This window comes from Xiphophorus hellerii, chromosome 14 (genome assembly GCF_003331165.1).
Source record: "Xiphophorus hellerii strain 12219 chromosome 14, Xiphophorus_hellerii-4.1, whole genome shotgun sequence".
Lineage (NCBI taxonomy): Eukaryota > Metazoa > Chordata > Actinopteri > Cyprinodontiformes > Poeciliidae > Xiphophorus > Xiphophorus hellerii.
Window position 1 is genome coordinate 24,527,041 of NC_045685.1, and position 12,593 is coordinate 24,539,633.

General features: G+C 40.4%; 4 protein-coding genes across 12 annotated transcripts in view; 3 read left to right on the top strand and 1 right to left on the bottom strand.

Moving 5' to 3' along the window:
• LOC116733103 (immunoglobulin superfamily member 3-like) overlaps positions 1-12,593 on the top strand; it is a 919,724-nt gene that overhangs the window by 697,799 nt on the left and 209,332 nt on the right. The window lies entirely within an intron of this gene.
• Positions 1-12,593, bottom strand: part of LOC116733131 (butyrophilin-like protein 8) — a 766,651-nt gene that overhangs the window by 533,755 nt on the left and 220,303 nt on the right. The window lies entirely within an intron of this gene.
• Positions 1-12,593, top strand: part of LOC116733102 (gastrula zinc finger protein XlCGF57.1-like) — a 366,755-nt gene that overhangs the window by 29,331 nt on the left and 324,831 nt on the right. The window lies entirely within an intron of this gene.
• On the top strand, positions 657-3,523 carry LOC116733107 (gastrula zinc finger protein XlCGF57.1-like). The gene is made up of 2 exons (XM_032583832.1): positions 657-1,136; positions 1,221-3,523. The coding sequence occupies exons 1-2, from the start codon at positions 1,037-1,039 to the stop codon at positions 2,828-2,830; spliced, it is 1,710 nt and encodes a 569-aa protein (XP_032439723.1). The 5' UTR covers positions 657-1,036; the 3' UTR covers positions 2,831-3,523.

Sequence of the window (12,593 nt, forward strand, 5' to 3'; positions counted from 1 at the left end):
TTTTCCGCACTATAAGGCGCACCACATTATAAGGCGCACCTTCAATGAATGGCCTATTTTAAAACTTTTTTCATATATAAGTTGCACCGTGTTTAAGGCGCATAGAATAGACGCTACAGTAGAGGCTGGAGTTACGTTATGCATCCATTAGATGGAGCTGCGCTAAAGGGAATGTCATCAAAATAGTCAAATAGACTTAGACTGACTTTGTTGTCATTTTGCATGCACAGGGTTTATACAGAACGAAATTTCGTTGCATACGGCTCAGGACAATGTTTTGAGGTTCCAATGTTGTGAGGTTACTCCAGAATAAAATAAAATACAGTATAAAATATGAATATAAATATGAATATAAAATATAAAGAGCAGGACTGACAGTAAAACAGAAGTTATTTAGCTCTGTACATGTGCAAGGTATGAAGTGGAGACCAGATTTTGAGTGCAGTCCAGTAAAGAGTTCAGCAGTCTGATGGCAAGTTGGAAAAAGCTGTTTCGGAACCTGGTGGACCTGCACCGGATGCTGCAGAACCTCTTTCCAGAGCCAGAAAAAAATCCTGTTTTTATCCAACAAAATATTAAAATGAAGACTTCCTTGTTTGATTGACATTTAAAGGCTTTTGTTTTGTCTTTTTGTCCAGATCTCCCACAATGTTGTGTGTGTGAAGAGGAGGAGGTTCTCAATGAAACAGAACCACAGAGGAACCAACTCATCTCTCATGGCTCTGCAGAAACTGAGAACCAAAATCAGGAAGGAATCAATTCTGAAGACCCGGGAAAAAAGAGAAAGGAAGAACAAAAACAAAAGGAGAAATATGAGAAAACCAAAGAGCAGAAAAGCAGAACTGACACTTCAAAACAAAAAAAGCACAAGAAAGCGCACGCAGGTCAAAAATTATATTCTTGTAAAATTTGTGATAAAACATTTTCTCGAAACGATATCTTGCTGAGACACAGAAGAATTCACAAAGATGAGCGGCCTTTTTCTTGTGGGACTTGTGGAAAAAGTTACAGTAACAGAGGGACTTTAACTTATCACATGAGAATTCACACAGGTGAGAAGTCTTTCTCCTGTGGATCCTGTGGAAAGAGTTTCTCTCGAAAGGACGCTCTAAATGTCCACATGATAACTCACACAGGTGAGAAACCTTTCTCATGTGGGTCTTGTGGAAGAGGTTTTTCCCTAAAAACTAATTTAAATGTTCACATGAGAATTCACACAGGTGAGAAGCCTTTCTCTTGTGGGTCTTGTGGAAGAAGTTTCTCTCGCAAAGATTATTTAAATGTTCATATGAAAATTCACAATGGTGAGAGGCCTTTCTCTTGTGGGTCTTGTGGAAGAGGTTTCTCCCTAAAAACTCATTTAAATGTTCATATGAAAGTTCACACAGGTGAGAGGCCCTTCTCATGTGGGACCTGTGGAAAGAGTTACAGTGAAAGAGGGACTTTAACTCGGCACATTAGAATTCACACAGGTGAGAAGCCTTTCACTTGTGGGATCTGTGGAAAGAGTTACAGTGAAAAACATACTTTAACTCATCACATGAGAATTCACACAGATGAGAAGCCTTTCTCTTGTGGGTCGTGTGGAAAACGTTTCTCTCAAAAAGGTTATTTAAATGTTCACATGAGAATTCACACGGGTGAGAAGCCTTTCTCTTGTGGGTCGTGTGGAAAACGTTTCTCTCAAAAAGGTTATTTAAATGTTCACATGAGAATTCACACAGGTGAGAAGCCATTCTCTTGTGGGACTTGTGGAAAAAGTTTCTCTCGGAAAGGCCTTCTATATGCTCATATGAAAGTTCACACAGGTGAGAAGCCCTTCTCATGTGGGACCTGTGGAAAGAGTTTCTCTCGAAAGGACGCTCTAAATGTTCATATGAAAATTCACACAGGTGAGAGGCCTTTCTCTTGTGGGTCTTGTGGAAGAGGTTTCTCCCTAAGAACTCATTTAAATGCTCATATGAAAGTTCACACAGGTGAGAAGCCCTTCTCATGTGGGATCTGTGGAAAGAGTTACAGTGAAAAACATACTTTAACTCGGCACATTAGAATTCACACGGGTGAGAAGCCTTTCTCTTGTGGGTCGTGTGGAAAACGTTTCTCTCAAAAAGGTAATTTAAATGCTCATATGAAAGTTCACACAGGTGAGAAGCCCTTCTCATGTGGGACCTGTGGAAAGAGTTACAGTGAAAGAGGGACTTTAACTCATCACATGAGAATTCACACAGGTGAGAAGCCTTTCTCCTGTGGATCCTGTGGAAACAGTTTCTCTCGAAAGAACGTTCTAAATGTCCACATGATAACTCACACAGGTGAGAAGCCTTTCTCTTGTGGGACTTGTGGAAAGAGTTACAGTGACAAACATACTTTAACTCGTCATATGAAAATTCACACAGGTGAGAAGCCTTTTCCTTGTGGGATCTGTGGAAAGAGTTACAGTGACAAACATACTTTAACTCGTCACATGAAAATTCACACAGGTGAGAAGCCTTTCGCTTGTGGGTCTTGTGGAAGAGATTTCTCCCTAAAAACTCATTTAAATGTTCACATGAGAATTCACACAGGTGAGAAGCCTTTTCCTTGTGGGATCTGTGGAAAGAGTTACTGTGACAAACATACTTTAACTCGTCACATGAAAATTCACACAGGTGAGAAGCCTTTCTCTTGTGGGTCTTGTGGAAGAAGTTTCTCTCGCAAAGATTATTTAAATGTTCATATGAAAATTCACACAGGTGAGAAGCCATTCTCATGTGGGAGCTGTGGAAAAAGTTACAGTAACACAAGTAATTTATCTCGTCACATGAAGACTCACTCTGATGAGAATCCATAGGTCCAAAACAGATCCGATCCAATTTGGCATCTAATCTTATGGAAAATCTGGTCAGATGATGTAAACAGCAAGTTGAACATATTAAAGTCAACAGATTCTTCCAGGCTGCTAGTGATTCACTGTGATTGTGTCTTTCACTGTCTGACCAAGATAAACCTGAGGTCTACTTTTGCCTAGCAGCTTGTTTTCCTTAATCCAGTTTTTTGTTTTAATTCTCAGTCGTATTTGTACTTAAGATCCCCATCAGTATCCCATTAGATACTGAAGTTAAAGAGGGGAACACATTCAGACAGGATTAATTTCTGTGCATTTCAGTTTTCATGGAGTTCTGTACCATGTAGAATAATTGAGTTTAGCTTTTATTTGAAGTTTCTGTGTATGACTGGATGTAAAATACTTTAGAAATGAAAGCAGTGAAATGTTCTTGTTTTTCCATCAATAAAACTCTATGATGTTTGTTTGAAAAAAATCTCTAAAATTATTTTGATCTGGTCAGATTTTGATTTAGAGCTAACCACAGAGATGTTTTTATGTTCCCAAATGTTTGTCATTGTTACACTTTGCTATGAGAAGCAAAGTATATTATTAAAAAGGTTTGTTAAAATATACACTAGTATTTTGAGCAGAATATGCTTTTTAATAACTGTTGATTTGAATAAATATTGATGGATTATTCAGTGATTGTCATCGTCATTAACTGTTGCCATATTTTTAAATGTCAGCTTTAAGTAAAGCATCTAAAGATCCTTGCAATAACAGTAAAACATGAGTTTTTACACAAATTGAATTTTTTTCATTTCCTCAATATCAGAATTCAAGACAGTTTTCAAAAAATGTCATATTCATGACATTTTACAAAATTAAAAGTATTTTTTCATCAATTAGTCTGATTTATTATTCTAATCTCAAATGTAATGTTGAAAATGAGATCTAGATGTCAACGGGGTTTACCTGATTAAATAAAGAATTATTATTAAAAAGTCTTTGTGATGTTTCAAGAGCCACGGTATCCAGGGTTATGTCAGCATACCACCAAGAAGGACGAACCACATCCAATAGGATTAACTGTGGACGCAAGAGGAAGCTGTCTGAAAGGGATGTTCGGGTGCTAACCCGGATTGTATCCAAAAAACATAAAACCACGGCTGCCCAAATCACGGCAGAATTAAATGTGCACCTCAACTCTCCTGTTTCCACCAAAACTGTCCGTCGGGAGCTCCACAGGGTCAATATACACGGCCGGGCTGCTATAGCCAAACCTTTGGTCACTCGTGCCAATGCCAAACGTCGGTTTCAATGGTGCAAGGAGCGCAAATCTTGGGCTGTGGACAATGTGAAACATGTATTGTTCTCTGATGAGTCCACCTTTACTGTTTTCCCCACATCCGGGAGAGTTAGGGTGTGGAGAAGCCCCAAACAAGCGTACCACCCAGACTGTTGCATGCCCAGAGTGAAGCATGGGGGTGGATCAGTGATGGTTTGGGCTGCCATATCATGGCATTCCCTTGGCCCCATACTTGTGCTAGATGGGCGCGTCACTGCCAAGGACTACCGAACCATTCTGGAGGACCATGTGCATCCGATGGTTCAAACATTGTATCCTGAAGGAGGTGCCGTGTATCAGGATGACAATGCACCAATACACACAGCGAGACTGGTGAAAGATTGGTTTGATGAACATGAAAGTGAAGTTGAACATCTCCCATGGCCTGCACAGTCACCAGATCTAAATATTATTGAGCCACTTTGGGGTGCTTTGGAGGAGCGAGTCAGGAAACATTTTCCTCCACCAGCATCACGTCGTGACCTGGCCACTATCCTGCAAGAAGAATGGCTTAAAATCCCTCTGACCACTGTGCAGGACTTGTATATGCCATTCCCAAGACGAATTGACGCTGTATTGGCTGCAAAAGGAGGCCCTACACCATACTAATAAGTTATTGTGGTCTAAAACCAGGTGTTTACCTATCTCCTTTTACCAAGGTGTTGAGGGGATCCGTTTTTGTGGCCTTAGGATCGCATCTCTGCTTTTTGCGGATGATGTGGTCCTATTGGCTTCATCAGGTCGTGATCTGCAGCTCTTGCTGGAGGGGTTCGCAGCCGAGTGTGAAGCGGCCTGGATGAGGATCAGTGCCTCCAAATCCGAGGCCATGGTCTTGAGCCGGAAAAGGGTAGAGGGCCTTCTCCGGTTCAGGGGGGGTGTCCTGCTCCAAGTGGAGGAGTTCAAGTATCTTGGGATCTTGTACATGAATGAGGGAAGAAGGGAGCTGGAGATCGACAGGCGGATTGGCGCAGCGTCTGCCGTCAAGCGGGCGCTGTACCGGTCCGTCGTGGTGAAGAAAGAGCTGAGCCAAAAAGCGAAGCTCTCGATTTACCGGTCGATCTACGTTCCCACCCTCATCTATGGTCATGAGATTTGGGTCATGACTGAAAGAACGAGATCGCGGATACAAGCGGCCGAAATGGGTTTTCTCCGTAGGGTGGCTGGGCTCTCCCTTAGAGACAGGGTGAGAAGCTCAGTCATCCGGGAGGGACTCAGTGTAGAGCCGCTGCTCCTTCACATCGAGAGGAGCCAGTTGAGGCTCGGGCATCTGGTCAGGATGCCTCCTGGACGCCTCCCTGGTGAGGCGTTCCGGGCACGTCCCACCGGGAGGAGGCCCCGGGGAAGACCCAGGACACGCTGGAGGGACTATGTCTCTCGGCTGGGAACGCCTCGGGATTCCCCCGGAGGAGCTGAATTATTCATAGTGGACTCACGGGATTATATTGCATTGTGTAACCCGCAATTAGTAAAGGACTTTTATTTTTGCGGGCCCACTTCCTGTGTTGCCCGAACTCTGCTACCTTATTTAAAGCCACGCCTCCAGTGCGCAGTAAAAGATCCTCACCTGTTCCACTGATTGTGGCTTGCTGTTGGCGTCTTCCTCAGGAATTCCTCCAAAAATCTTTGAACCTATTGATTTGATTGCTGGATGAGTTTGTTATTTGTTAACAGTATTACTTTTTCATGTGGTACTTCTGCTCGATTGCTCATTGGAGGGTTGTTTTATTAGAATCACTGGCATTGTTTACCTGGACCGCCACCAGGATTCTGTTAGTGCTGATTGTGGCTCAGTACGCCCCACTCTCTTCTAAAAGGTAACTTGTTGCTGAATTTTGTGCGTATTCTGACACTTTACATTGATGCTGAGGCACTGAAGTTTAAGATAAAATTGATCAGAACAGAATGTAGCTACACTTAAGTTGATATTACGCAGTATATTTATTTATTTATTTATTTTCCTTCCCTCACTCTGCTTGAGTATTTGATGATTAATTTATTTTATTTTTCTTGATTGATATTTTGGAAGTGCATTTTAACTTTAAATTGGTTAGTTGAAATATGATAGTTTTGTTTTATTTAAATTATGGTTAATTTAACCTGATTGAAATGTTTGTTTAATTATTTATGAGGAATCTAATTATTGCATTTGCATTTAGTATGCATAAACTACATGTTTAAATTTAATAATTATTTACTTTGTGTTATATTTGTACATAATTGTTTCTGATAAAACACTTAACGGGTTTTCTGACCTTTTAGGTCGGTTTTTTTTTTTCACCTGTCGGATCAGATCCTCATCTGGATCGAAAGATGGCGAGCTAGGAATGGACTATGGACTTTATGATTTCGAAATCAATTTATTCTGACTCAATTCTCATGTGTCTCATTGTGTTGTTGTAATTGTATGTTTTTTTTATTCAAATCACTTAATATATATTCACCAAAACTAAAAGCACTGCGTCCTGTTTTTTTCACACCTCAGGCTCCTTAAAAGGCCACTCTTCTGATGCTGCTTATGTAGCCGCAGTTAGCTGCCTAGCCCATAACTACGGTGGCCGACAGGTGCAAATGCGCAGCAAAAGAGAAAACATGCAAACAAAAAAGAAGACACCCCCGAATGAAATGCAGCAAACAAAAAGAGAGACGCAAACACCCCCGAATGAAATGCAGCAAACAAAAAGTGTTGAAAACGGAAGTGCTCCAGACCACTAGGGGGAGTCAAAGAAAATAGTATTCATTTCTATGAGACCAGATGCAAGATTCAGAGAAAGAAATTTGAAAGAAAGTAAAGGTATCTCTCTGAATCTTGCATCTGGAAAGTGTGATTATTGTGAGAAGTCTGAAACAATAGAGCATGTTATTTTAGAGTGTTGTAAGTATGAAGAAGAGAGAAGATGCATGCTGAGAGAGTGTGTAGGTATTAAAGAAAGGTTTAATTTAATAGAATTTTTGAGGAGAGATTTCGGGAGTAGACATATTCAAATAATTATTCGGTATCTTAAAAAAACAAAGCTATTTCATAGGATATGAGTAGAGCAAGTTGGGTGTGAATGTGTAAAGAATATCAAAGAGGGGTATATAAAGCTATAAGCAAGTTGGATAATATAAGCAGGTGTGTATGCGTGGGGGTATGTTTAATCAGGAGTTAATGGAGGGAAAAGGTAGAAAGTGAAAGTTTATAGACCATCTCGAACCACACTCCATACTGGTAAGTGGCGGTAATGCTACTGTAAGTTTGTTGCCAACCGCCAATAAATACCAAGAAGAAGAAGAATCTTGCATCTGGTCCCATAGAAATGAATGCTATTTTCTTTGACTCCCCCTAGTGGTCTGGAGCACTTCCATTTTCAACACTTTTTGTTTGCTGCATTTCATTCGGGGGTGTTTGCGTCTCTCTTTTTGTTTGCTGCATTTCATTCGGGGGTGTTTGCGTCTCTCTTTTTGTTTGCTGCATTTCATTCGGGGGTGTCTTCTTTTTTGTTTGCATGTTTTCTCTTTTGCTGCGCATTTGCACCTGTCGGCCACCGTACATAACTGTTACAATTGACATGAACATTTTCAGTGTGATTGTGTTCAAACTGAGACTAACTTTCATCCTTCTGAGAATTTATTCTCTAACAATCATATGATCTTTCTACATCAAGTAAAGAAACTATTTCTGATAAGATCTTTATAGAAGATCACATCACAATAAAATACTTTTTAACTCTTTTATCAGCAAAAAACCCCAAAAAAACAAATGTTTTGATCATCATGGAGTTGAAGTTTATGTCAACTGCATTCAGTTTATCTAACGTGTTTTTAGCCTCTATTGAAGTATTCCACCATGTTGGCCATTAAGTCCCAGTTAGCTTTTCATCTGGACACTTAGTAAAAAATCATAAGCTTGAATTTTTTATCCTGATCTGACTTAGAAACAAACCACATGAATTCTGCAGAATTTTACCACAAAATTAGTTTTGCGGTTCCTTAAGTGACTGAAGAAAATATGAAAAGAACGAAGCAAAACTGACTTTGTCTCATCCTTCGCCTCTGCCTCTATAATTGAAATTCAGGACAGAGACGGTGTTGTAATTTCCTGCATAAACATTTATGATTCCTGAGAAAGGATCTGAGAACGCAAATCATCCTGAGTAAACAGCAGCAGGCGGGGAACTGTGTTCAGCTCCAAAGGAATCATATCAATCAACGTGTGAACAACAAAAGTGTCCAGTAACCACTTGCTACATGTCAGAATTGGTCAAATATTTAATGCTCCAATATGCATCAGCAAATCACCAATTCAGTTCAATGTAAATAGAAATTAAATGTCGTAATATCCAGTATCAAGCAGTCTTCTAAAGACAGTGTTGCCGTCATGGCATGCTAACTGTTCCAATAGCTAACATTGGAATATTCCAATATTCCTATATGGATTTTTCTATATCTAAATGTGACTGTGCGGTGAAGCTAAAAATTAAACTACTGTAATAATTGGTGCAACAACATTTTGTCAGAAATATTTACAAATAAAATATAAATGGGGCATATGGGATCATTTCACCTCCTCTGGGTGTCACAGACACAGAATCTGAGCACCGGCAAGAGGAGCGTTCATATCTACTAGCTGGGGTTTATTTGACTATTTTTATGATTTACTTCATTTGTAAGAAATAAGCTATGTAGGAATATATGTGTGTGCCTGTGTCGCATTGTGCGTGTTTGTGTTTGTGTGGGTCAGACACACAACGTGTCCACATTTGTGTGGCTCATAAGCATTGTGTTGATTTTGTGCTCCACTTACATGAAGCGCATTAGGGTTGTGTTTGTGTGAGTCGTGTGGAAATTAGGGCATAAGCAAATTATCACTGATATTTAAGATAAGTTATAATTTGCTTATCTTACAGATAAGTGAATTATCTCTAAGATAATAAACAAATTATTACGTATCTCTAAGATAAGTAATAATTTGCTTATTATTATCTGTAATAAGTAATAATTTGCTTATTATCTTAGAGATAAATAAATTATCTCTAAGATAATAAGCAAATTATTACGTATTTCTAAGATAAGTAATTGTGTGTCTGTAATAATTTGCTCGTCTTAAGCAAATTATTCTCAGGTAAGAGAAGATCCTACATCATGGTCCTGCTGCTGGCCTCTGGTCTGTTGTCTCCTCCCCGACTCTTTGCTCCTTCTATTGTGACAATAAACATTTCTTTAAAATATATCAAAAGCAACAGTAAGAACAGCTTTTGCAAAGGAAAAAAACAGGACTGGGTTTATTCCTGGCAACAACTAGCTATCAAGCAATGCAACATGGCTCAACAGCAACAGCAAGGGCCCCTCCTTTTCCAGTTCAGGCATTCGCCTTGTTAGGCCTACGACAAAGATTATTTGCCCACAGCTGATGAAGCCAATAGGACCTCATCACATCTGCAAAAAGCAGAGACGAGATGCTAAGGCCACTAAAACGGATCCCATTAAAAAACCTTGACTGCATCTAGAAACTGGTGGGGAAGAGCAACCTGTGGAGAGCAACCTGTGGAGAGCAACCTGTGGAGAGCAACCTGTGGAGAGCAACCTGTGGAGGGCAACCTGTGGAGAGCAACCTGTGGAGAGCAACCTGAAGAGGGCAACCTGTGGAAAGCAACCTGTGGAGAGCAACTTGTGGAGAGCAACCTGTGGAGAGCAACCTGTGGAGGGCAACCTGTGGAGGGCAACCTGCAGAGGGCAACCTGCGGAGGGCAACCTATGGAGAGCAACCTGTGGAGAGCAACCTGCGGAGAGCAACCTGTGGAGGGCAACTCTCACTATGTTTCTCTAATCTGAACCATTTGCAAATTCAATTTTCTAGAAATTAATACTACCTTTGTGAGGACAATGTACATTAGTCAATAACCCCAATTTAAATCATTTTTGAAATCCTGGGGGGAACCGGAGCACCCGGAGAAAACCCCACACTAACACGGGGAGAACAGACAAACTCCCACAGAAAGAGGCGCCTGGTTGAGAATGAAGAACGCTTTTCTGTGAAGATGCAGCACTAACCACTGCATCACCGTGTTGTCCTTTTTTGTTTTGTAGTCTAAAATATAAATGTAATTTGGGGTTTTGAAAATGGTTCAGGACTGACCTGGACTCTTTAACTAGTTGCTTGTTTTAGAGGTTTTCTTGCTTTTCTCACCACAAATGTTTCTCCAATCGGAACCGTTTGCAAATTAAATTTTCCAGAAATTAATACTACCTTTTTTGAGGACAATTTACTTTGGTCAATAACCCTAATTTATATGGTTTTGGAAATCTGTGGGAAACCGGAGCACCCGGAGAAAAACCCACGGTCATTTTTTTGGGGGGGATCTAAAATAAGAAATATATTTTGGGGTTTCAAACGGTTCAGAAATTACATTTTTTACTAATCGCTTGACTCAGAGGCTTTCTTGCTTTTCTTCTTGAACATTTGTGGTTTTCTGAGCCCCAAACAGTGTCGTATCTTCTTCCACACTGATTTTTCCTCGGCGACTGCCCCCACTGGTTCCTGTGACAGATTTTCCACAGAGCGGTCCGTCACGTCCATGGATTCTAAGTTACTCGGCATGTTTTCCATAAAGTCGTTTACCTGGTTGGGAGAGGCATCAGGAACATCAATGTTTTCTGACAGGGTTTCCTCTGTCAGACGGTCCTGATCCATGGACGCAGTGTCAGAAACCTTGTTTTCCGGGGTAGTGTCTTTCTCGTTTGGTTCTTTTTGTCTCTCAGGTCCTAATTCGTGTTTGTGTTGATGATCAGTTTTCATGTTTTCCTGCTGTGAGTTAAGCTCACAGCCGGAGGGAAGTTGTTGAGAAGCAGTCAGTTGTTTTAGGAGACTGTCTTTCTCAGCTTTAAGCTCGGTGATAATCTTCAGGACACTCATCATTTGCTCTGAATAAGTTTTAATCTCTTTATGTATATGCTGCTTAGATGTTTCTAACTGCTGCATTAGAGTCAGAACATTTCCTTCATATCTGGCTTTTAGTTCGTGGTAATTAACTGTTGCGAATTCCAGAACAGATTGCAGATGTTTTATTGCTTTAGTTGATTGCCATTGGAGGAAAGAGATATCTTCTGCATTTTTCTGATTGAGGTTGTCCTTCTCTGCTCTGAGTGCCTTGATGAGCTCAATAATATCATGCTTGGTTTTTTCCAAATTAGCTTCTGTCATATGAGTCAAATCTGCTTCATACCTCGACTTTAGTTCTTCGTATGAACCATTAATCTGCTCCAGTTCTCTCAACAGGTATTTCTCGGATTCCTTGAAGCTGCTGATCTCCTTGGACATTTTCTCTATTAAATTTTGGTCCTGTCTGATCTTCTCTTCATTGACCACCTGCAGGTCAGCCTGACGTTTGATCTCACTAATGTCTGCTTCAGATTTGGACTGAAGCTCCTCGTATTTAGCCTTCATGTCGTCCAGCTCTTGTTGGAGTGCTCTGTTTTTGTCTTTTAATTCCTCAATCCTTGACATGAACGCTCGCTCTGTGGCAATATGATCTATCTTCGCTAGGTCTAAGTCCTCTTGCAGCTGCTGTTTTGTGTGGCTGTCCACCTCGGAATCGATAATTGCTGGGCTGAGAGTCTCTGGATTGTTGCCCTTTTCAATTGCCTGTAGTTTTTTCTTCAACTCGATGTTCCTGCTGAGGAAAATCTCCTTAAGAGCTCTCTGCCTCTCTACCTCAGCTTTTGTTTCCTCCAGTTTTGTTTGGGTATCGTCCAGCTTTTGGTTCTGGTCAAACAATTTTGCTTTCTCCATTTTTAAAAGAGAGGCAAGTCGTTGTATCTCTATGTGGAAATCAAAGGGAGGAGGTCTGTTCCCTACCCACCCATACTGACGTCCTTTGGCTAAATCACTGATGGAACAATATTGGCTTTGATGTGCCATGTTTTGACAAAATAGTACTTGTTCAAATCAGTCTGCTAACAATCTCACTGTAAAAGCGCTTTGCGTGCGTCTGAACTCCTCAGTAGTGCAGCAAGCAATGACAAGAAGGTAGAAGTTTGTTACATGGATAGAGTGCTGATGACATCACAGGCATGACTCTAGTTGTGACATCACAGAGTTTTCCTTCATCTTTGGAATGTGTTACCGTTGGTTACACTGTCTATGTTGTTATACAAGCAGTTTATGGAGAGACGTTTTTTTTGGCAATATTTACATAAAATGTGTGAATTTAGATTTCCAGATTTGTTTCATTGTGTCCAATGAAACATAAAACCTTTCAAACGTTTTCACACACTCACACTTTTACAAACCTGAAAACTGCAAAGAAAAATGAAACTCTCCTTTAAATCTTTGTTTTAATATGTAGCGTCGCTGCTGGCTATCTGTTTGTATTGGGACTTTTTTGTCCTCCTCTGTGATTCTGTACATTCATTTTCGCGTTTAGATGTTTTCCTGTTGGCCTTTCTTTAAACCCCTCAAGA